General features: G+C 41.1%; 3 protein-coding genes across 8 annotated transcripts in view; all 3 read right to left on the bottom strand.

Moving 5' to 3' along the window:
- Positions 1-413: 413 nt before the first annotated feature.
- LOC115141490 (TLC domain-containing protein 5-like) lies at positions 414-18,907 on the bottom strand. 3 transcript variants are annotated; one of them, XM_029680391.2, is made up of 3 exons: positions 18,834-18,907; positions 9,552-9,754; positions 414-2,250 (listed from the first exon to the last, which is right to left on the bottom strand). In XM_029680391.2, the coding sequence occupies exons 2-3, from the start codon at positions 9,745-9,747 to the stop codon at positions 1,718-1,720; spliced, it is 729 nt and encodes a 242-aa protein (XP_029536251.1). In that variant the 5' UTR covers positions 9,748-9,754; positions 18,834-18,907; the 3' UTR covers positions 414-1,717. The 3 variants fall into 3 exon arrangements, with proteins under 3 accessions (XP_029536251.1, XP_029536252.1, XP_029536249.1); XM_029680392.2 differs by lacking the exon at positions 18,834-18,907 and adding an exon at positions 12,496-12,585; XM_029680389.2 differs by lacking the exon at positions 18,834-18,907 and having other exon boundaries at positions 9,552-12,461.
- Positions 12,549-18,885, bottom strand: LOC115141491 (TLC domain-containing protein 5-like). Of its 4 annotated transcripts, none has more exons than XM_029680394.2 (3): positions 18,563-18,885; positions 13,477-13,679; positions 12,549-13,301 (listed from the first exon to the last, which is right to left on the bottom strand). In XM_029680394.2, exons 2-3 carry the CDS (start codon positions 13,670-13,672, stop codon positions 12,778-12,780), a joined length of 720 nt encoding a protein of 239 aa, XP_029536254.1. In that variant the 5' UTR covers positions 13,673-13,679; positions 18,563-18,885; the 3' UTR covers positions 12,549-12,777. The 4 variants fall into 4 exon arrangements, with proteins under 4 accessions (XP_029536254.1, XP_029536253.1, XP_064856253.1 ...); XM_029680393.2 differs by having other exon boundaries at positions 18,550-18,884; XM_065000181.1 differs by having other exon boundaries at positions 18,834-18,863.
- A 262-nt stretch (positions 18,908-19,169) lies between the features above and the next one.
- LOC115141489 (out at first protein homolog) overlaps positions 19,170-23,656 on the bottom strand; it is a 40,057-nt gene continuing 35,570 nt past the window's right edge. Inside the window, exon 4 of the mRNA XM_029680388.2 lies at positions 19,170-21,782. Coding sequence (XP_029536248.1) covers positions 21,505-21,782 — 278 coding nt within the window. The 3' untranslated portion in view covers positions 19,170-21,504. The remainder of the gene's footprint in view (positions 21,783-23,656) is intronic.

Here is a 23,656-nt window from a genome sequence, read left to right as displayed (position 1 = left end):
CATTTTTGGTTGACCACTCTAGTACAGTATTTTGGAGGATTGTTGATTTACAAATGCCACCATGTGGCCAATTTGAATACTTCACGCACAGAGCACTGTGGCTATAGCGCAGTACGGGACAAGGCTACACTACTTTTTTTGAAAGCAATGTAGGCTAGTATACCTTTAAATATGTTGGAATACAATTAACATAACTCATTTAAAGTCAATTCTAACAAATGGCAAAGTAGTAGTTCCCTGAGTAAAAATAAATAATAAATCTGTTCAAATTTTTCTAATAAATATTTGATACTATATATGCCTAATATGTGCTGTAATATTTTACTTGATATTACAGCACATATTTCTATACCAGATTTGTATTCAGGGTATTTATTGAAAACACAAAAGTAAACATTACATTTGAACATGTACAAAGTCACAAAGGCACACATATTTATTCTCCTTTATCACAGACACAGTGAATGTTGACATACAGTATGTGGAATGGTATCTAACTATTTAGGCACCATATTTAAATATTTCATATAAAAGTAGTGAATTTCAAATATGAAAGCATACAATAGTGGGAAATGTGACCTAGCATCATACTGGAACATTTTAAGCAATACAGTGCACAAACATTTAGCACAAATTATTGTTTACCCATTGGTATTTTTTAACTAAGACACAGGGGTGGTGAATGTTGACAAACAAATTCCACATTGTCTAACTATTGAGGCACCAGATTGAAATATTTCATCGAAATGTAGTGAATTTCAAATATGAATGCATACAATATTGGGAAATGTGACTTAGCATCACACTGGAACATTTTAAGCAATACCATGCACACAACAATTGTTATTTTAAACTAATATACACCCAATCAAGCAATGGAATGCCACAAAAACATACTATTACAGTATGTTACACAATTACTTTGTTCCACGTGTTACGAATTTGTTGCTGTTCGCTTGAATGAAAAACCCATAATGTAGCTAAATGGAAAGACAGTTATCACAAGAAACATGTAGCTTTTTACTGAGTTGTATGTTATATAAAAGCCAGTGTCATGTAACACTGCAATCTCAGCGAGCGTTAATAAACCTCTTCCTAAAAACCAAATGGAATGTTTTTAAATGGCTTATAAATTGTACTACAATTCAAATTAGAAAAATTTGACTCAAAACATTGCAAAATATTTATAAAAAGTTGCATTTCTGCAGAAAAACTACGGCATACAACAAAATACTGCAAAAGGAAAGAAACAGTTTCGGTTCAATTTCACTGCCTCGAAAAAGTGTTGCCGAACCTATGAGGATTAGGGAATGTTATGTGCCTATTTCCCAATAGTCAACTTATTGCTGGATACAAGGTTAGAAGAACATACTATTACGTTACAGTTAATTGTAAATAGGTTGTGAAATACATCTGTTCATCATATTGGCACTAGGTCCTTTGGTTTCAAAAGACAAAGTATATCTCAATTGTTTTTTCTACAGTTGTACATTTTTGAAGATGCTCTTGCATCATTCATTCTCTTGCACTTGTTAAAAATGTTTTTTTTAAATGTACAAGTGTTAGCTAAATACCAACATATTCCCATATAACCATATAGGCCTAAAGAATGGGTTGACTTTAACCCCATGCTTACACAACCATTAAATGTATTAAGGTTGTCTATTAGTATAAACATTGGATGTTTTTATTAATCTTCTAATGATAAGGAAGTCTTTCAGTCGGTCTTTCCGACATGTCCGTTAACTGCTGCCAATTTGTGTTGGTCTCTCCAGCGTCTGTATTTGGATTGACTCTTGCGGTAGGCGAAACGACCAATTTCCACCATGAACACCCAGGACAGCACATACATGGCAACTCCCCCACACTTTATAATTAACCTGGGCCGTGGGGAGATGAGCTCGCAGTACAACATCCTCCCGCCAACCACTATGCGCATGAACACAAATAGCACCACAAACAGAACATCCACCACCTCCCCTGTCAGGCTCTCATAGCGACCCAACTGTCTCAGGAACCAGCGAGTTTGCAGCAGGGGGTTGGTGATCTCGCTAGCAAAGATTACGGCGCAGGACTCGATGCCCGATTCCCCCAAGCTCAGGGTCAACAAGATACCCAGGATGCTCATCGTGTGGTGGACCAGCATCACCGGGCCCTCTGTGCGGAAGTACACACACCAGCCCATATCGAAGATGAAGTAGCCCAGGCTAATGACCATAGCACTGATCTGAAGGGGGGTGTTCTTTGTGCCTGGAATCAAGATCACAACATTATTGTAAACAGCCTTCATGGTTAGTAACATTGTCATGCACACATCAAATTACTGTATACTTGGCAAGAAACTCTACATAAAGAACCTTGAGTTTTGGATGTAAACTTAGTTCTCTGAGTAGATTAACAGGTCGAGAAATGACCTATGGGGACTCCTTCCCCTTCACGCGATGAGATGCTTAATATAAAAGATATTTACAGTCACGCCATTCCTTTACTGTATCCACGTGACTTGTCACTATAAAAGGCGGTGTGACGTGACACCCTGTCAATTACTTGACTTGAATTCCACAGAGGTGGAGTGAAAGCTTGGCGATCCGTTACTCTACTCAGAGAACCAGGGCTAAATCCGTAACGTTCTCTCTTTTTTCGTAAAGGGGTTGCTGTACCAAACAGGTGGTTCAGCAACAGAGTGGGATACCTCACCATTAAGCCTTAGTCCAGATGAGCCCCTAGAAAGTCAAGTAGAACTGACTTGTTCTCAAGAATGAGCTTCCTCAAGACCTGAGGGAGCGAGGGAATTGGTGGAAAGGCATAGGGCAGCCCCTTCAGCCGTCTGTGTTATAGGGCGTTGACCCCGAGTGGGCCTGCTGGACCCTTCGTGGAGAACCACATCGGACAATGTTTGAGTCTCGCAAGGTTAACAGATTGGCCCCGGCAGGTGTATTGCTTTGAGGGATGTAAGTAGTGTGTTTGCCCAAAGCGGTAGCTCCCTTGCTACCTGGTGTAGTGTCATTGACCTCAGTCCGCCAAGGCAGTTGATGTATGCAACCACTGTCATGTTGTCTATCCGTTATCAGTACATGTTGGGAGGAAGTGCAAGGTGAACCGCCTTGAGCTCCAGAACATTGATGTGAGCTGTTGTTTATGGTGCGGACTATACACCACAAACCCCTTACTGGTTCAAGACTGCTCCCCATTCCTTTCGGATTATGTCTGTAATCAAAGTCACCTGGGTGTGAACTGCGCTTAGGAGAACTCCACCGGGAGTTTGAAGTGCTACGCGCCACCATTGTATTGCTCTCTAGAAACTATTCAGTAGGACTGAGAACGTATGTTCCTCCACCAATGAGCAGGTGCAGCCTGTCTGAGCCTGTTTTTTGGGGGGGGGCATCCCAGTTGGGGGGCCTGGGACAGGAGAAATTGTTTGCTGGCTGACACATTTATATGTGCTTCTCTGTCCTCCTTTAGACACTTGGGCCGCTCCTGGCTAGGTGATATGGGTATACCTAAGAGTGGAACTTTCTCTTTGTCAGGGAGCTTGGGCTTCGCTAACCATAGGTGGTGCTGTGCAACACACATGCAGCCAAAGTCTTCCCAACCATATGAGCATTGCTCTGAAGGCACTGGATGAGCAGATCGGTCACTGTAGACAGTTCTTTCATGGTCCTAATATTATAGTCTGCAGCTACTTCTGACTGAAGGCCAGTATTGCTGCTAAATTGCCAAGCCTAGCGGCTGAAGCGGTGCTGTCATGTGTCCTGCGTAGGAAGCGATCAAATGCCTTGCATCGTTTGTTAGGCAGCTCTTGGTCTGAACTGTGACAGAGAGAAGCAGGCAGAACAAGTCAAGCAAATGATTTGTCCATACGGGGGAAATGGCCAAAACCATTCTCGCCTGTACCATGAAGTGTAGCTAAGTGATTTGCTTCGCATGGAAAGTTTTTTTTGACTTGGCGTGTTCCATGTGCATTGGAGCTCGCACACAAAGTCTTTGAACAGGAGGCATGTCTCAGTCTTTGAAGAACTGAATTCATCAAACTTGAATGTGGACACCATGGCAGAAAGGGGCGTGCTCCATGTTGAGGTTCCCACTTGCCTTCTCAAAGATTTCAAAGGATTCTTTTTTGGTCAAGTGTCACTGCCAGTAGCAACGGTCATCAAAAATTGTTAAAAGGTTTTAAAAACAATTCTAATAATTGCAACAGTTGGACAATGGATGAAGATACTCCAAATTGTTAGAATCCATCAGGTATTGAGTGAATTATAGCACATAACATTTCACTTTTATGGACAAATAATGAATGGAGTTCAGGGATTTGTGGGAATTCAGGTATTCAATTGGTCAAATTTCAAATGTTTTTCTTAGAATGCAGTCATACATTTTCTAATGGTATCAGGTATTTCTTTGATAATTTATGTTCAAATGAAGAAAACGATATGTGCCTCATTTGCATAAATACACTGGGTGTATTTGCATATATGAATACATTAAGATAAAGGGGTGGAACAGGGCTGCAACCATGAAAATGTGAAATGCTTACTTTACAAGCCCTTAATCAACAATGCGGTTTTAAGAAAAATAAGTGTTAAGTAAAAAAATAGTCTGGGTAGCCATTTGATTAGCTGTTCAGGAGTCTTATGGCTTGGGGGTAGAAGCTGTTAAAGCCTTTTGGACTGCTTTCCATGTGGTAGCAGAGAGCGCAGTCTATGACTAGGATGGCTGGAGTCTGACCATTTTTAGGGCCTTCCTCTGACACCGCCTGGTATAGAGGTCTTGGATGGCAGGAAGCTTGGCCCAAGTAATGTACTGGGCCGTACGCACTACCCTCTGTAGTGCCTTGCAGTCAGAGGCCGAGCAGTTGCCATACCAGGCAGTGATGCTCCCGATGGTGCAGCTGTTTAACTTGAGGATCTGAGAACCCATGCCAAATCCTTTCAGTCTCCTGGGAGGGAATAGGCTTTGTTGTGCTCACTTCACGAATGTCTTGGTGTGTTTGGACCATGATAGTTTGTTGGTGATGTGGTCACGTTCTGTTGCATAATTCAACAAGTGTGCCAATAGCAGGATACACTCAGATTAAACATCAACACGCTTGGATCTAGATTACATCTATCTATACATACTTTACATCGTTTGCGAGATCAGACATAATATCACTTACTATAAAGTGTTAATTTTTGGAATTTGCTTTAATTTGTAGAAAATTTGAATTTTTTCAATTACACAAAAAAATAACTTTATTTTGATGGGTATCCTTCTTCTATTTCTTAGCATTCTTATAGATGCAACGGAAAGACAATGTATTTCATTGAGCCCATTTCAGCCATCACCGGGGTGTGTTTGACAGGTCATTACAAACATTTCCACAGTCGTAAAGTTAACAGGAAAAAACAACAGGCAGAAGCAAGAGTATGAAAGAGTCGCAGGAGTAAAACGAAAGAAATCAATCCAGCGAGATTTAAGTGACAAGTGGATTTTTCACCCCTCAAACACAGGAAATAGATGGCTGAAAAAGACAGATCCTCAGGTGGGCGGGGCTTAAGCGTTGCTATATATTTCCACGACCGTGGAAATGTTTGTAATGACCTGTCAAACACACTCCGGTAATGACTGAAATGGGCTCAATAGAATACATTGTCTTTTCGTTGCATCTATAAGAATGCGAAAGCTTTGTCTGGGATTTAACATACCATTAACACATTGATGGGTGTTCATTTTTTGTGTAATTGAAAGTTAATTTGCTACAAATTAGATGCACCGAAATTTAAGCAAAAAGAGTATGAAAGAGTAAAATGAAAGCAATCAATACAGCGAGATTTAAGTGATAAGGGGATTTTTCACCCTTTTTACACAGGAAATAGATGGCAGAAAAAGAGTGTTGCTACTGCCAGGCCAACAGGCTGGGACTGGATGATGCTAGAGCCACGGAGCATACCATCATCAGAGTGATCATTGTCTGTGGCACAAGAGTGGGAAGCTCTTGTGGACAGTACATCAGTGTCATCGGATTCAACAACCACACTCTTTTCAGAGGTAGGGGTTGAGTTTGGTACCGGCAGTGGAAGTCTGGCCATGATGTGCTCGAGGGTGGACTCCGTGTTTGCCATGCAACTGCCCAGTGACAATCTCATTGCGCAGCTCAGTGCAGTGAGATTTGTGCCCAGGCGAGGATGAGCGACGGCGTTGATTGGGCAGTGGATCACGAGGGGAGTGAGACCTGTCATTTGACTTGGAGCATTTGGAATAATTTGCAGAGGAAGGTCTACGATCAATGATCTTTGTGGCAGATTCATCTGATGACAGTCCGGAGGTTCCGTCCACAAAGCTCTCAAGTCGAGATATCAATGCTCTCGGTGTGAATTTCTGCTACTCTGTGCAGCAGCTTGAGCATGTTCAGCTCCCAAGCAAAGAAGGCAAAGAGTGTGCTCATCCGAGGCTATGAGATGTTTCTCATACTGTTGACACGGGTGGAATGACATCCTGAATACAGCACTGAATCTGTGTGCAAGGAACGGATTTTCACACAATTGTATACAAGAGAAGTGTGTTCCAAGAAAAAGTCTCGGTGTGCCTCAAATTCTACTTCGATGCATCGAGCTGGTGCCTCGGTGTGGGTGATCTCGCTCTCCTAGGCCTACGTGAATAAGTTTTTAACCTGGTCAACATTCACAAGGCCGTTCTCAGAGCATGTGCAGACCAGCTTGCAGGCATCTTCACGGTCATTTTCAACCTCTCCTTGTCCTAGTCTGTAATCCCCACGTCTCAAGCTGACCACCATCATTCTTGTCCCCAAGAACTCTAAAGCTACCTGCCACAATGACTACTGCCATGTGCATATAGCACTAAGATCTGTAATCATGAAGTGCTTTGAAAGGCTGGTCATGGCAAATATCAACTCCATCATCCCAGACACCTGAGACCACTCCAATTTGCATAACGCCCCAACAGATCTACAGACAATGGAATCTCAATTGCACTCCACACTGCCCTTTCCTACCTGGAAAAGATGCATACCTATCTGAGAATGTTGTTCATCGACTACAGCTCAGTATTCAACACCATAATGCCCTCCAAGCTCGTCACCAAGCTCGGGACCCTGGGACGGAACACCTCCCTATGCAACTGGATCCTGGACCTCCGGACGGGCCGACCCCAGGTGGTTAGAGTAGGCAACAACACCTCCGCCACGCTGACTCTGAACACTAGGGCCCCCTAAATGTGTGTGCTTAGCCCCCTCCTGTACTCTGTTTATCCAAGACTATGTGGCCACGCATATCTTCAACTCTATCATAAAGTTTGCTGACGACACGACGGTTGTAGGCCTGATCACCAACGGAGATGAGAAAGCATACAGGAAGGAGGTCAGAGAACTGCCAGTGTGTTGCCAGGACAACAAACCTCTCCCTCAATGTCAGCAAGACCAAGGAGCTGATCATGGATTACAGGAAACAGGCGAGCGGTCAAGAGCTTCAAGTTCCTCTGTGTCCACATCACTGAAGACTTAATTAACATGGTCTTCTCACACCAGAACGTTGTGAAGAAGGCACGGCAACGCCTCTTATCCCTTTGGAGGCTGAAACGATTTGACATATCTATCAGTTTCTCAGAAATGTTTACATCTCCACCATTGAGGGCCTCCTGACTGGTTGTATTACTCTCTGGTATTGCAACTGCCCTGCTTGCGACCGGAAAGCCATACAGAGGCAGTTATGGATGGTCCAGCCGGTTTCTGAGAAAGAAAAAAAACTGCCAGACTTTAACCATCCGAGACATGGACTGTTCTCCATGTTCCCGTCCAGCAGGCTGTACCGGTGCGTCAAGGCTCAGACCAACAGACTCCTAAACAGCTTCTATCCCCCTACTGCTCTCCCTCAGACTATCCACACTGACTCTATCTATGCCCATCCACAGGTCTAACAGACACAACCTATGGTCCTGCTAAAATTATTATTGATTTAATATATTACTCCATTACGCTGCTGTCCATTGATTATTGATTGCCATTACTATTAGTATTTGTCCTGTTACTGGTCACTATTACCCGTTTACATGTATACACTGTGTTCCATGACATAGACTGAACAGGTGAATCCATTTGAAAAATATAATCCCTTATTGATGTTGCCTGTTAAATCTACTTCAATCAGTGTAAATAAAGGGGAGGAGACAGGTTAAAGAAGGATTTTTAAGCCTTGAAACAGTTGAGACATGGATTGTGTATGTGTGCCATTCAGAGGGTGAATGGGAAAGACAAATTATTTAAGTGCCTTTGAATGGGGTATGGTAGTAGATGCCTGGCGGTTTGAGTCTGTCAAGAACTGCAACGCTTCCGGGTTTTCACACGGAACAGTTTCCCGTGTGCATCCAGAATGGTCCACCACCCAACTTGACACAACTGTGGGAAGCATTGGCGTCAATGTGGGCCAGCGTTCCTGTGGAATGCTTTTGACACCTTGTAGAGTCCATGCACCGACGAATTGAGGCTGTTCTGAGGGCAAAAGGAGGTGCAACTCAATATTAGGAAGGTGTTCCTAATGTTTTGTACACTCAGTGTATATCGTAATTAGTGTATTAGCGTAACTATTTATATAATCCTGGAACAGTACCATCTAGTGGTCAGAACCTGGTATCATTTACATTACATTTACATTTAAGTCATTTAGCAGACGCTCTTATCCAGAGCGACTTACAAATTGGTGCGTTCACCTTAAGACATCCAGTGGAACAGCCACTTTACAATAGTGCATCTAAATCTTTTAAGGGGGGAGGGGGTGAGAAGGATTACTTTATCCTATCCTAGGTATTCCTGAAAGAGGTGGGGTTTCAGGTGTCTCCGGAAGGTGGTGATTGACTCCGCTGTCCTGGCGTCGTGAGGGAGTTTGTTCCACCATTGGGGGGCCAGAGCAGCGAACAGTTTTGACTGGGCTGCGCGGGAACTGTACTTCCTCAGTGGTAGGGAGGCGAGCAGGCCAGAGGTGGATGAACGATATATCAGTATCAGTATCAGGACGTAGGATGGGACATCAACCAAACAACTTTAATGACTCATTTCGCCGAACAGAAAAAAAAGCACCAAATTCACTGAGAATTCATTACATAAGATGAAGAAACAATACTCTGAGCCGCAGATCCATACTACATGTCAGAAATAGAGAACTGATTCTGTATACTTGTTTGGTTGGGATTGGAGTGGAGGTCCGTGGGTGGCTTTTAACAATTTCTTTGGATTCCTTGTCTTACGCATTGTTAGAAAATGTTGGTGTAATTCAGATGCAAGATACTACATTTATTGAATATTATATGAAGCCAATTTGGGTGCAATCAATTAGAATTTGATCTAAACAAACATGTTTTTACAAAAATACTAATCTTACCCGTGTCCAACTACAGAAATGATTTCAGAACAATAGGAGATGGTGGTGTCATGGCTTGCTAAATGACATGGAACGACCCCTATATACCAACTTAACCATGTTTAGAGAATGGTTGTATGGAAGCAGCACTCTACATGGAAACGATTACACTGTTTCAGTGCAATTAAATAGTGAGCATCTTACCTGGATGCGTGAAGGGCCAAGGTCCTTCCACATAGCCTATGTATGCTGTTATGCAGACCGCCAGGATGCCATGGAGCAGTGTGACCAGCCTACAGTTCCACTCAAAGCCACGGCTTTCATTGTTATTACACAGTAGTTTGTAGAGAGTGATCCAGCCTGTTAGGCAGAGGACCACGCCAATAGGCAGCGATGTCATCCCTCAGCTAAATACACAAAAACAAAACAAAAACCACTTAAATGACCAACACACAAATACACTGTAGAAGTTTCATAAGATTACATGACCCCTTCATTTTCTACCATCACCAACAATATCAGCTATGCTCAAGATTTGTGCATGTCCGATTAGCCTACATTTTATGTTAGTAAATGTTCTGTAAAATGCAGCATAATTGCAATATAGAAATACAGTGCCTTCAAAAAGGTATTCACACCCTTTGCCTTTTTCCACATTTTGTAGTGTTGAAACGTGGGATTAAAATTGATTTAATTGTATTGTTTTTTCCCCAAAATATTTACAGAAAATACTCTAATGTCAAAGTGGAAGACAAATTCTAACATTTGTAAAACATTTATAAAAAACAAAACAAATATATCTTGATTAGATAAGTATTCAATTCATGTTAGAATCACCTTTGGCAGCGATTACAGTCAGTCTTTCTGGGTAAGTCTCTAAGAGCTTTCCACACCTGGATTGTGCAACACCTGCCCATTATTCTTTTTAGGTCTTACCATAGATTTTCAAGCAGATTTGAGTCAAAACTGTAACTCAGCCACTCAGGAACATTGACTGTCTTCTTAGTGAACAGCTTCAGTGTAGATTTAGCCAAGGATTTTGCCTGTGCTTAGCTCCATTTAGTTTATTTTTTTTATACTGAAAAACTCCCCAGCCCTTAGCGGTTACAAGCATACCAATAACATGATGCAGCCACCACCATGCTTTAAAATATGAAGAGTGGTACTCAGTAAAGTGTTGTATTGTATTTGCCCCAAACATAATTGCTTTGCCACATTTTTTGCAGTATTACTTTAGTGCCTTGTTGCAAACAGGATGCATGTTTTAAATTCTGTACAGGCTTCCTTCTTTTCACTCTGTCAATTAGTTAGTATTGTGGCGTAACTACAATGTTTTCTCCTATCATAGCCATTCAACTCTGTTTTAAAGTCATTATTGATCTCATGGTGAAATCCCTGAGCGGTTTGGCAACTGAGTTAGGAAGGACGCCTGTATCTTTTTAGTGATTGGGTGTATTGATCCAACATCCAAAGTGTATTGAATAACTTCACCATGCTCAATCAGTGCCATTTTTTGCAAGGCATTGGAAAACCTCCCTGGTCTTCGTGCTTGAATCTGTGTTTGAAATTCACTGCTCAACTGTCGAACCTTACAAAATATTTTTACGTGTGGGTTACAGAGATGAGGTAGTCATTAAAAAAAATTATGTTAACTATTATTGCACACAGAGTGAGTCCATGCAACTTATGTGACTTGTTAAACACAATTTTACTCCTGAACTTATTCAGGCTTGCTATAACAAAAGGATTGAATACTTATTGACTCATTATCAGTGGTGTAAAGTACTTAAGTAAAAATACTTTAAAGTACTACTTAAGTAGTTTTTGGGGGTATCTGTACTTTACAAATTATATTTCTCGTAAATTTTACTTCACTACATTCCTAAAGACAATAATGTACTTTTTACTCCATGCATTTTCCCTGACACCCAAAATTACACATTACATTTTGAATGCTTTGCTGAACAGGAAAATTGTCAAATTCACACACTTGTCAACATAACATCCCTGGTCATCCCTACTGCCTCTCATCTGGTGGACACACTAAACACAAATGCTTGGTTTGTAAATTATGTCTGAGTGTTGGAGTGTGCCCCTGGCTATCCATAAAAACATTTTAAAAAACAAGAAAATTGTGCAGTATGGCTTGCTTAATATAAGCTATTTGAAATGTATTTATACTTTCTTTTGATTCTTAAGTATACGTTTTCCAATTACATTTACTTTTGATACTTAACTATATTTAAAACCAAATGCTTTTAGACTTTTACCGAAGTAGTATTTTAAATGGGTGACATTCATTTCTACTTGAGTCATTTTCTATTGAGGTATCTTTACTTTTACTCAAGTATGACAATTGGGTACTTTTTCCACCAATGCTCAAGACGTTTCAGCTTTTCATTTATAATTAATTTGTAAAAATTTCTAACAATTCCACTTTGACATTATGGGTTATTGTGTGTAGGCCAGTGACCAAAAATCTCAATTGAATCCAATTTTAAAATTCAGGCTGTAAGACAACACACGCTGCTGCTACTGTCTATCTATCCTGTTGCCTAGTCACTTTACCCCTACCTATATGTATAGTACATAGCTACCTCAATTACCTCGTATCCCTGCACATCGACTCGGTATTGGTACTCCCTTTATAAAGTTATGTTATTTTCTACTTGCTAATATATCCATGTAATTTTTACTCCTTATTCAATGTGTATTTATTTCTTATGTTAATATTTCATTTTTTTATTACATTTTCTATCTTATCTTTAACTCTGCATTGTTGGAAATGGATCCGTAAGTAAGCATTTCACTGTTAGTCTACACCCGTTGTCTTCAAAGCATGTGAGAAATAGAATTTTACTTGAACAAAATTAGGGAAATGTTGTAAATACTTTCTGAAGGCACTGTAAATTACCTTCCAATGAACCTGTGTTATAATTAAGCCATAAGGCCCGAGGAGGTGTGGTATATGGCATATATACCACTGCTACGGGCTGTTCTTATGCATGACGCAACACGGAGTGCCTGGAAACAGCCCTTAGCAGTGGTATATTGGCCATATATCACAAACCCCCAACGTGCCTTATTGCTATTATAAACTGGTTACCAATGTAACTAGAGCAGTAAAAAAAAAAATGTTTTGTCATACCCGTGGCATATGGTCTGATATACCACGGCGGTCAGCCAATCAGCATTCAGGGCTCGAACCACCCAGTTTATTAACCCAAAGTGAGTGATGAACAGTGTATGTCTAAACTGAGCATCTTGGTTTTCCTGAACTGAGCACAATAATGTACAAGTGTAAGCTGAATGCCAAAGACTACTCCCCAATAATCATACACAATCATTGGTAGTTAATCATTTGTTAAAGAAGTTCTATTAGTATAAACATTAGATGTTTTTATTCATCTTCTAATGATAAGGAAGTCTTTCAGTCGGCCTGTCCGTTAACTGCTGCCAATTTGTGTTGGTCTCTCCAGCGTCTGTATTTGGATTGACTCTTGCGGTAGGCGAAACGACCAATGTCCACCATGAACACCCAGGACAGCACATACATGGCAACTCCCCCACACTTTATAATTAACCTGGGCCGTGGGGAGATGAGCTCGCAGTACAACATCCTCCCGCCAACCACTATGCGCATGAACACAAATAGCACCACAAACAGAACATCCACCACCTCCCCTGTCAGGCTCTCGTAGCGACCCAACTGTCTCAGGAACCAGCGAGTTTGCAGCAGGGGGTTGGTGATCTCACTGCCAAAGAGCACGGCGCAGGACTCGATGCCTGATTCTCCCAAGCTCAGGGTCAACAAAATACCCAGGATGCTCATGGTGTGGTGAGCCAGCATCACCGGGCCTTCGGTGCGGAAGTAAACACACCAGCCCATATCGAAGAAGAAGTAGCCCAGGCTAATGACCATAGCACTGATCTGAAGGGGAGTGTTCTTTGTGCCTGGAATCAAGATCACAATGTTATTGTAAACACTATATATGCTTAGCAACATACACACATATATCAAAGTATACTGACCCCCCCAAAAAAATAGCTCCTATACCAACTTTACCACCTTTTACAGAGAGGCAGTACAGGAGCAGCACTACGTGGGATTAGATAGTGAGCATCTTACCTGGATGTGTGAAGGGCCAAGGTCCATCCACATAGCCTATGTATGCTGTTATACAGACGGCCAGGATTCCATGGAGCAGTGTGACCAGCCTACAATTCCACTCAGAACCGTGGCTGCCATTGGTGTTACACAGTAGTGTGTAGAGAGTGATCCAGCCTGTTAGACAAAGGACCACGCCGACAGCCAGCGATGTCATCCCTCAGCTAAATACAAAAAAACACAAGTGCAATACAGAAATACATTACCTTTCAATGAACCCTTGTTAAAATTCAAAGCAACTGATAAACAATGTTTATCTGAACTGAGCAGCTGTAGTGTTCTGGCCAGTCTGAGTATTAAGGATTTGGTGAGGTCTCATGTGTTTTTATTGGGAAATGAGACCATGATACACCTTCGTTGGTAAGGAGAAATTTCATGCTAGCACACTTTAGGGGAGTTTCAAAACAAGTCCAAAAGTAATTGTGTCTGGGGCAGTGGGGCTGCACATCCTGGTCTCATAGACAAGACGTAACATAGTAAATAAAAGTCTGGGACACTCAAATATGGAGTAGGTCCCCCTTTGCTGCAATAACAGCCTCCACTCTTCTGGGAAGGCTTTCCAGTAGATGTCGGAATATTGCTGTGGGGACTTGCTTCCAAAACAGCCACAAGAGCATTACTGAGGTCGGGCACTGATGTTGGCCGATTAGGCCTGGTTCGATGTCGTGTTCAATTTCATCCCACCAAAGGTGTTCGATTGGGTTGAGGTCCGGGCTCTGTGTAGGCCAGTCAAGTTCTTCCACACCGATCTCAACAAACCATTTCTGTATAGACCCCGCTATGTGCACAGGGGTATTGTCATGCTGAAACAGTAAAAGGGCCTTCCCCAAACTTTTGCCACAAAGTTGGAAGCACTGAATCGTCTAGAATGTCATGGTATGCTGTCGCGTTAAGATTTCCCTTCACTGGAACTAAGGCGCATAGTCCGAACCATGAAAAACAACACCAGACCATTATTCCTCCTCCACCAAACTTTACAGATGGCATTATGCATTTGGGCAGGTAGCGTCTTCCTGGCATTTGCCAAACCCAGATTAGTCTGTCGGACTGCCAGATGGTGAAGTGTGACACATCACTCCAGAGAATGGGTTTCCACTGCTCCAGAGTCCAATGGCATTGTGCATGGTGATCCTAGGCTTTTGTGCGGCTGCTCGGCCATGGAAAACCATTTCATAAAGTTCCCAACGAACTGTTAATGTGCTGACGTTGCTTCCAGAGGCAGTTTGGAACTCTGCAGTGAGTGTTGCAAATGAGGACAGACCATTTCTCAGCACTCAGAGGTCCCATTCTGTGAGCTTGTGTGGCCTACCACTTCGCGGCAGAGCCGTTGTTGCTCCTAGACATTTCCACTTCACAATAACAGCACTTACAGTTGACCGGGACAGCTCTAGCAGGGCAGAAATTTGACGAACTGACTTATTAGAAAAGGTGGCATGCTATGACGGTGCCACATTAAAAAAGTCAATGAGCTCTTCAGTAAGGCCATTCTAATGTCAATGTTTGTCTAAGGAGATTGCATGGCTGTGTGTTCGATTTTATACACCTGTCATCAACAGGTGTGGCTGAAATAGCGGAATCCACAAATGTGAAGAGGTGTCCATACACTTTTATATATACACTGTATGTTATGTTTGGTATGGTTACACAAGACAGGTTATTTAAGGCAAAAACAATAGGAGGGTGGTCGGTCGGGATGGATGGATAAGATTCCAAAACTACGAAAATAGCACATATGGAATCATGTAGTAACCAAAAAAGTGTTAAACAAATCAAATACATTTAATATTTGAGATTCTTCAAATAGCCACCCTTTGCCTTGATGACAGCTTTACACACACTTGGCATTATCTCAACCAGCTTCATGAGGTAGTTGCCTGGACTGCATCTCAATTAACAGATGTGCCTTCTTAAAAGTTAATTTGTGGAATTTCTTTCCTTCTTAATGCATTTGAGCCAATCAGGGTATACAGAAGATAGTCCTATTTGGTAAAAGACCAAGTCCATATTATGGCAAGAACAGCTCAAATAAGCAAAGAGAAATGACAGTCCATTACTTTAAGACATGAAGGTCAGTCAATACAGAACATTTCAAGAAATTTGAATGTTTCTTCAAGTACCGTCGCAAAAAAAATTAAGCGCTATGATGAAACTGACTCTCATGAGGACCGCACAGGAACGGAAGACCCAAAGTTACCTCTGCTGCAGAGGATGAGTTGATTAGAGTTACAAGCCTCAGAAATTGCAGCCTGAATAAATGCTTCACAGAGTTCAAGTAACATACACATCTCAACATCAACTGTTCAGAGGAGACCATGTGAAATCAGGCCTTCATGGTCAAATTGCTGCAAAGAACACCATAAGAAGAAGAGACTTGAAACACGAGCAACAGACATTAGACCGGTGGTAATTTGTCCTTTGGTCTCGAGTCCAAATTTGAGATTTTGGGTTCCAACCGCTGTGTCTTTGTGAGAAGCAGTGTGGGTGAACGGATCTCCCAACGTAAAGCATGGGGGAGGTGGTGTGATGGTTCTTTGCTGGTGACACTGTCTGCAATTTATTTCGAATTCAAGGCACACTTAACCAGCATGGCACAGCATTCTGCAGCAATACGCCATCCCATCTGGTTTGGGCTTAGTGGGACTATCATTTGTTTTTCAACAGGTTAATGACCAAACACACCTCCAGGCTTTGTTAGGGCTATTTTACCAAGGAGCATGATGGAGTGCTGCATCAGATGACCTGGCCTATTTGAATAATCTCAAATATAAAATATATTTTGATTTGTTTAACACTTTTTTGGTTACTTCATGATTCCATGTGTGTTATTTCATAGTTTTGATGTCTTCACTATTATTCTACAATGTAGAAAATAGTAAAAATAAAGAAAAACCCTTGAATGAGTGGGTGTTCTAAAACCTGACCGGTAGTGTATGTTTAGCAAATTCATAACATATTATACCAAATGGATGATCGACATTCACAAATTAATACATGCCATACGAAACATATCATGGGCTCCCGAGTGGCGCAACAAAATATATAATAAGAAATGCAGTGTCTAAGATTTTTGTACAAAATAATATGAAATGCTCTGAGATCAGGTTGCACTGCAGACAGTCTCCATTTCTGCCACTAAACTGTCAAAGCAAGCTAGTGTATCCATTTATTATTTTTTCATACACCTTTACATACATTATGTAATAAAATAATATCCAAATGTAAACGTTTATTATTAATATCATGAATTTGGCATACTATTTATAGAGCTATATTTTCCCCTGTTCAGCTGTTTTGACATCAGTGCAGAAGGGGAGAGAGCAGCTGGCTTGCTAGTATAGGGTACCACAGTATGAGTCATAATACCCATAAAACCTAGCGGTCAAACAGGGAAATGGTTCCAATCGTTTTTCTACCACAAATTTTTACCATAGGGGATTTTTAGAAACACTTACAATAACGGCTGTATTTCATGTAGGCTTACGTGACGTTTTGATAACCATGCAAATCTCTTTAGGACAAGCTGACTTATCAATATATTCACCTGTATTTATCCCCCCAAAATGAAATGCTAATTATCTGCTAATGTGGCTATCATAAAGAACTACAAATGCCATGATGATCTGGATAAGACAGCAAATCGAGGCAAAGGAAAGAATCTCTGGAATAACTATCTAATGTTAGTGAAATGTAGTAATCAATAAATTGGCTACAATTCTTTAAAAATGAACAATTCTGTGAAAGTCTTAAATTGACACAATACAAGTTCGCAAAGGTGTCAGCTAGAGATGACATGCAGGACCTTGCAAGGACTTGTACGAGTTTACGTTAGACAATCGTGCATCGCCTTGGTCCGTACAATTGCCCTTATTTTAGCGCCCCAAAAACATAATACTTCCAGGTCAACTGTAATGTTAATACCATTGTAAAGAACAATTTCTCCAATTTCCAACAGAATAAATTAGATGACCTAAACCCTGCCCGTTTCTGCATAATTCAAGCAGGCAATGAGCCCGGTGGGGTCTTTTAAAAAATGGCGGGTGGGGAAGCGAAACTCATGCGTGGTAGTGAGAAGGAGAGGAGATGTGTGGGGAAATTGCTTTTTTTCACTCGATCTGTCCAATTTAAAGCATCTAAAATGTAAATAAAACACTATAAATAGTTTATATAATGTCATTACAAACCTATTTGAAGGTTTGTCGAATCGGGTTTTTGGGGCGGTGCTAAAGTGATCGTAGAAGTAAACAGCGGCTTTGAGAATGATGATCGCATGCAATGAAAAAAATGACTAGGTATCCCCCTTCTTTTTAAAGGATGATAGAAGTGCTACACCTGGTGGAGAGAGATTGTAAAGACATAAAAAGTTGCTTTATGCGTGCTGTACGTTACGACATGACACGTCAAGATGTAACGGAGGGGCAGTTTTAAAAAAATTTCTCCAATACTATAGGTTTCTATTCAAGCGTTGATCGACATGGTAATCGACGGTAATGGTACCATGTCGATCAACGCTTGAATAGAAACCTAGTTCACACCCCCGATTTTGACGTCAACACAGTTCCATTAGTTTTCTTTGTAGCCTCGTTTGAATGTTGCAGGTAGCATTTTTTTTTTTATCAGAGTAAATAGAGCCGAATATTGATAAGTCAACTTATCCGAGAGAGCTTTCAATGCGTCACGCCGGGGTAAATCCACACAAAACACTGCCCTTAAGTTATTCTAAAATCCCCTACGGAAAAATGGTGAAAAGACGATTGGATCCATTTCCCTGTTTGACCGTTAGGCTTTATGTGTACTATGACACCTCCACGCTGGGGCTCTATAGCAAATAGAAAAAATAACACTGGCGAGATGGCTTGAAACCGAGCCATTAATAAAGATGAGAATATTTGAGCTAAAAACACATTAAAGTGAATACATTTGAGTCCTGATGAGCCGTCTAGACCATACAAGGTCAGTTCGATAAAGGCAGGCTTTGGATAGCGAGCCTCCTCAAGCTATCAAATATTGGCAAACATAACAATGCGAAATACCTACTTTGTAACATCACCTTATTTCTGCGCCGCTTGCACGTTCATGTCGGTGACATCTAATCTTCTGTCTCTTTGTGGCCAGCATGCTCCTTCGGGTGAGTCACTTCATCTTTTGTTCTTTGTGTCCATGTTGCTCGGCTCATCAACAACAAAAAAATGTCTCTCGAGCATCTAATCTCAATAGCCTACTCCCCCACCTTGCAGTGTCAGCAACTGGTTTTGCACAACCCAAAATGAAATTAGTGAGTTAGTTTCCAACACTCAGTAAGTAAAGAAATATATAATTACTGCTAGCCTGGTTCCGAATGTAGCAGCAGCTTTATCGTCGACGGGTGGTGTCTAGTTGTCAACTTGCCATCTAGAATGGGGTTGTGGCGCCATCTGCTGGTATATTTACTGTACTTGGAGCCTGATAAGAGGCGGAAAATTCACCGACACCTTTCTGAAGACTGAGAATCTGCTCAGATTTTTGCTGAATAACCCCCCCCCCCCCCCTCTCTCTCTCAAAGTGCAGTGCCAAAGACTTGTCTTTATGGAAGGCCAAATATACCGTTGAATAGTAAATTGCACTATTTTTCTGTGGTGTTGTTTGCGAAGAGCGTACACCACTCTTTCATAGAAAAATATGTTTGAGATTTTATTCTAGTTTTACATAGCAAAAATCAATTTAAGCGTTAAGGCACATCGGTTACCATAGAATGGCCAGTTTGAAGGTAAAAAAAAAATACATTTGGTTTGTCAGTTGGGAAGAGGTCATATACAAACAAAGTGAACGAAGACATGGAATTAGCATGTGACAGAATAAATCAGGAGAATTAAACATAATTAGGTGCCAGTTACTAATGAATATGACTAAACACACATTAGGCTACTCAAGATGTAAAATGGCGTGATGAGTTATAGCAATCAGATAGCAGACAAGTGATCTTATGTGGAACAAAATGTGACTTTTTCCCTACAGAATGCTGATAATTGTAGTCCTATCTGAACAAAGTGTTCCGTGTGGAATGTAATCACAAAGTGAAAATCAAGGCCTGCATGTACATTTATCATAAATTGTGATGTTAATGAAATGAACTGACAATGGTGGTAAAAGAGTTCCACTGACTATGGTTAGACAGGGTTTTTTTCCCTCAATAATAATCCATGTGTCGGAGTTTGAAAGGAAAAAAGGAGCTATGCATTGCATTAAAAGGGGGTGGAAGTATTGCATGATAAATGAAAGTGGCCAGGCAGTTGAGTAAGCATTAGATCCAACACAGCCTGGCTCTGGACAGAAATCAAATCCGATAGGTTGCAACTTTAGCCCTTCCTTGGAGAATATTTCCTTTGTGAATCTTTACTTTGGTTTAGCTACAAACTTGGAAAGAATAATGAAATATAAGCAAATCAACCTTGGAAACAGTTTGTCATAATGAAACCTATGTAAAAAGACAAATCATGGCCATCAGTGATTGAGATGTAAATTATGTTCAAGTGAGTGGCATTCTCTCTCAACCCCAGACGATTTACAAATACTCATGTGATCTTCCATTGAATTGCGGTCTTCGAGCCAGCATCGGCTTGTGGTGGTAAAATGAAAATGTGGTCCCAAGAAAATCACATTGACAGAAGAAAAACAACATTGAAGCTACTGTAATAGAATATATAGAAGTAACTTGCTCTTCAACAACATACATTAAATTAGCATCAATTTCTGTACTGTTATCTAAATACAATGGAACAAATTTTCACAATATACACTGAGGGTACAAAACATTCAGAACACCTGCCCTTTCCATGACATTGACCAGGTGAAAGCTATGATCCCTTATTGCAGTCACCTGTTAAATCCACTTCAAATCAGTGTAGATGCAGGGGAGAAAAGGTTAACAAAAGATTTTTAAGCATAGAGATATGGATTGTGTTTGTGCCATTCAGAGGATGAATGGGAAAGAACTACCACGCTGCTGGGTTTTTCCACACTCAACCGTTTCCGGTGTTTCAAGAATGGTCCACCACCCAAAGGACTGTGGGAAGCATTGGGGTCAACATTGGCCAGCATCGCTGTGGAACGCTTTCGAAACCTTGTTGAGTTAATACCCCGATGAATTGAGGCTGTTCTGAGGGCAAAGGGTGGTGCAACTCAAAATTAGAAAAGGTGTTCCTACTGTTTTGTACACTGTGTATATCATGTCTTGCTACAATTATGTCTAATTGCAAACAGATGCAGAATTGGAGGAAATTAATCTTGTAATTGACAAATCAAAGACAAAATGTGATGAAGGTAAAACTTTAAAGAGAAGCCATTTTAGACATAAGAATCTTGTATAATTTCACCTTGCTACCAAATAAATAATGCCAGCATCAGAGACACATTATCGAGTGCAACCAGAGTTGCCATCGACCAGTAAGAGAGCTGGCTAAAGCTGTGTTATTGACGTCATAAGTCATTGTCTAACTGACCGTTCCGATCCCACGGTTTCCTGTGACAATATAATGGGAACGTTGTTCCTTCAACAGTCATCCCACGGGGCAAGAAATGTAGAAAAGAAGCTGCACTGTCCAGCCGTATGCATAAACGTCTCCTTATTAGAGAAGGTTTATGTAGTCTTATTAGCTGCGCCATATTGAGATGTTTTCCCAACATTGGCACAAACGTGCAAGAGTAATTTAAGGTCACAGTAGGTACCTGGACACTTCGGAGGCATCATATCCAAACTATAGGAAATGTCCCCTATAGACGTGTCAAAAGGAGTTATTGAGAGAAAATGGCTCCCTATCGCAAAAAAAAGGTTTTGGTCTCAATTTCAACCTTCTCCATGTAAGGCATCAAACTACCATCATCTCACGACAGGATGCAGCCAAGTGGTTTTGGGATGAACTGAACTCCCAAGGTGATATCCAAATTAAATAAGGGAGTAAAAGAAAAACATTGGTTTGTTTGGGTGAAGAGTCTGACCACACGGCTAGTGTGCTGCTAAGTCTCCTCATCCCAGAGACAGAGCTGTTTGTGGGGGACATAGTAGGTGAAGTGGTAGCCTTTGCTGCAGCTTTTGATGCCACACTTGTAGGGGCTGCCTTTGCCTGTAGTGTCGCGGTTGCGGCAGTACTTGAGCAGGCAGGGGTACCACTCCAGGCGCAGGCTGAAGCTGCAGGAGCAGGGCTGCCACACGTCTCTCGTAGAGCGGCACGACAGCAGGACCGGGACCACGTCCACCGACTGGGGCAGGATCTCAAACACGGAGCCCTCCACTCCTACAGGTGCAGCAAGCAACATATTTGTGAGTCAATGCTCTAATAAAAAGGTAGCCTGGTCCCAGTTCTGTTTGTGCGGTCTTGACAACTCCCTCTGTGACAATGACCATAGGATTTAGCAAGACAGCACAAACCAATATGGGACCAGGCTAGTAATAAGGAACTTTGTCATGCAAGAGTGCTGTTCTCTCTATTCACTCAGATGGTTCACCATGCACTGTACACTATGACCATCAAGCAACATCGTTTACAGTACTGCAGTGTACATTATCTATTCCTAGACACTGTGGACTTAATATAAAGGAATAAGTTAGTCCTAAATATTTCTAAAACTAAAAGCATTGAATTTGGGACAAATCATTCACTAAACCCTAAACCTCAACTAAAACTTGAATAATAACATGGAAATTGAGCAAGTTGGCTCAAAGTGGAGGAGAAATGGACTTCATCACTGCTTGTATTTATAAAAGGTTGAATGCACTGAGCTGTGGGTTTGAACTACTGGCGCACAGCTCGGACACCCATGCATACCCCACAAGACATGCCACAAGAGGTCTCTTCACAGTCCCCAAGTCCAGAACAGACTATGGAAGGTGCACAGTACTACATAGAGCCATGACTACATGGAACTCTATTCCACATCAAGTAACTCATGCAAGCAGTAAAATGAGATGTTTTTAAATGTAAAAAAATTAAACACCTTATGGAACAGCGGGGACTGTGAAGCAACACACACATTTTGTACTGCATATATGTGTTAGTGGTGGAGTAGGGGCCTGAGGGCACACAGTCTGAATATATTGTAATGTTTTCGAAATTGTAAAAACTGCTTTAATTTTGGAAGAGTAGCTGCTGCCTTGGCAACAGCTAATGGGGATCCATAATAAATACAAATAAACTAAAGACACATGGCTATTTTCAGTCAGCAAAACAACTATCACGAAACATAATTGTTTAAAGTTGAGCCAAGAATACACTTGTATAGAAAAAGAGCTTTAGGAGCAAAACAGACTTTCAGGGAGAGTGTAATCTTTGTTCACATTGTCAAAGACTAATAGTGTTATTGAAATAGAACTGTGCTCGTTTGGTATGGTAGTGTACATATAGAGCTAAAATGTATTGGATTAATTTACATTCGAGCAAGTATGTGATTAAGGTCTAGACCGAGGATGGGCAACACCATTCCTAGAGGCCATAGTGTGGTGGCTTTCATTCCAGCTAGTCATACTTCACAGAAAGTGTGAGAGGGTGGGGTCTGACCTCTCCAAATGAAAAAGAGAAGCTGGGAGGGCAAAAATGAAAAGGTGAAATGTATCTTTTATTCCACATCCACACAATGGTGGACAAATGTGTATCATGTCTTGAGAAAGGCCACTAGGACAAAACATTGACTGTGAAAGATACAGATCACCAGTTGTGGAAAAAGTACACAATTGTCATACTTGAGTAAAAGTAAAGATACCTTAGAAAATGATTCAAGTGAAAGTCACCCAGTAAAATACTAGAGTAAAAGCCTAAAAGTATTTGGTTTTAAATATACTTAAAACCTCTTGGAACTCTAGGGGCAGTATTTTCATTTTTGGAGAAAAAAAAACGTTCCAGTCTTAAACGGGATATTTTGTCAGGAAAAGATGCTAGAATATGCATATAATTGACAGCTTTTGATAGTGTTTTCTAACGTTTCCAAAACTGTAAAGATATTGTCTGTGAGTATAACAGAACTGATGTTGCAAGCGAAAGCCTGAGAAAAATCCAATCCGGAAGTGCCCCAGGTTTTGAAAGCGCTGCGTTCCAATGACTCCCTATATTGTACCATCAACGAGCTTACGCTTTCTACGTATTCCCCAAGGTGTCTACAGCATTGTGACGTAGTT

The sequence above is a fragment of the Oncorhynchus nerka genome, linkage group LG14 (genome assembly GCF_034236695.1).
Source record: "Oncorhynchus nerka isolate Pitt River linkage group LG14, Oner_Uvic_2.0, whole genome shotgun sequence".
NCBI lineage: Eukaryota > Metazoa > Chordata > Actinopteri > Salmoniformes > Salmonidae > Oncorhynchus > Oncorhynchus nerka.
The sequence above is the reverse complement of the archived record's forward strand: the minus strand, read 5'-3'. Positions and strand labels throughout refer to the sequence as shown.

Excerpts from the sequence above, each read along its gene's own strand:
- LOC115141490 (XM_029680391.2), bottom strand. The coding sequence starts at position 9,747 with ATGACATCGCTGCCTATTGGCGTGGTCCTCTGCCTAACAGGCTGGATC. Across the intron at positions 2,251-9,551 it reads TTGGCCCTTCACGCATCCAG|GCACAAAGAACACCCCCCTT; the intron begins GTAAGATGCTCA and ends TCTTGATTCCAG.
- LOC115141491 (XM_029680394.2), bottom strand. The coding sequence starts at position 13,672 with ATGACATCGCTGGCTGTCGGCGTGGTCCTTTGTCTAACAGGCTGGATC. Across the intron at positions 13,302-13,476 it reads TTGGCCCTTCACACATCCAG|GCACAAAGAACACTCCCCTT; the intron begins GTAAGATGCTCA and ends TCTTGATTCCAG.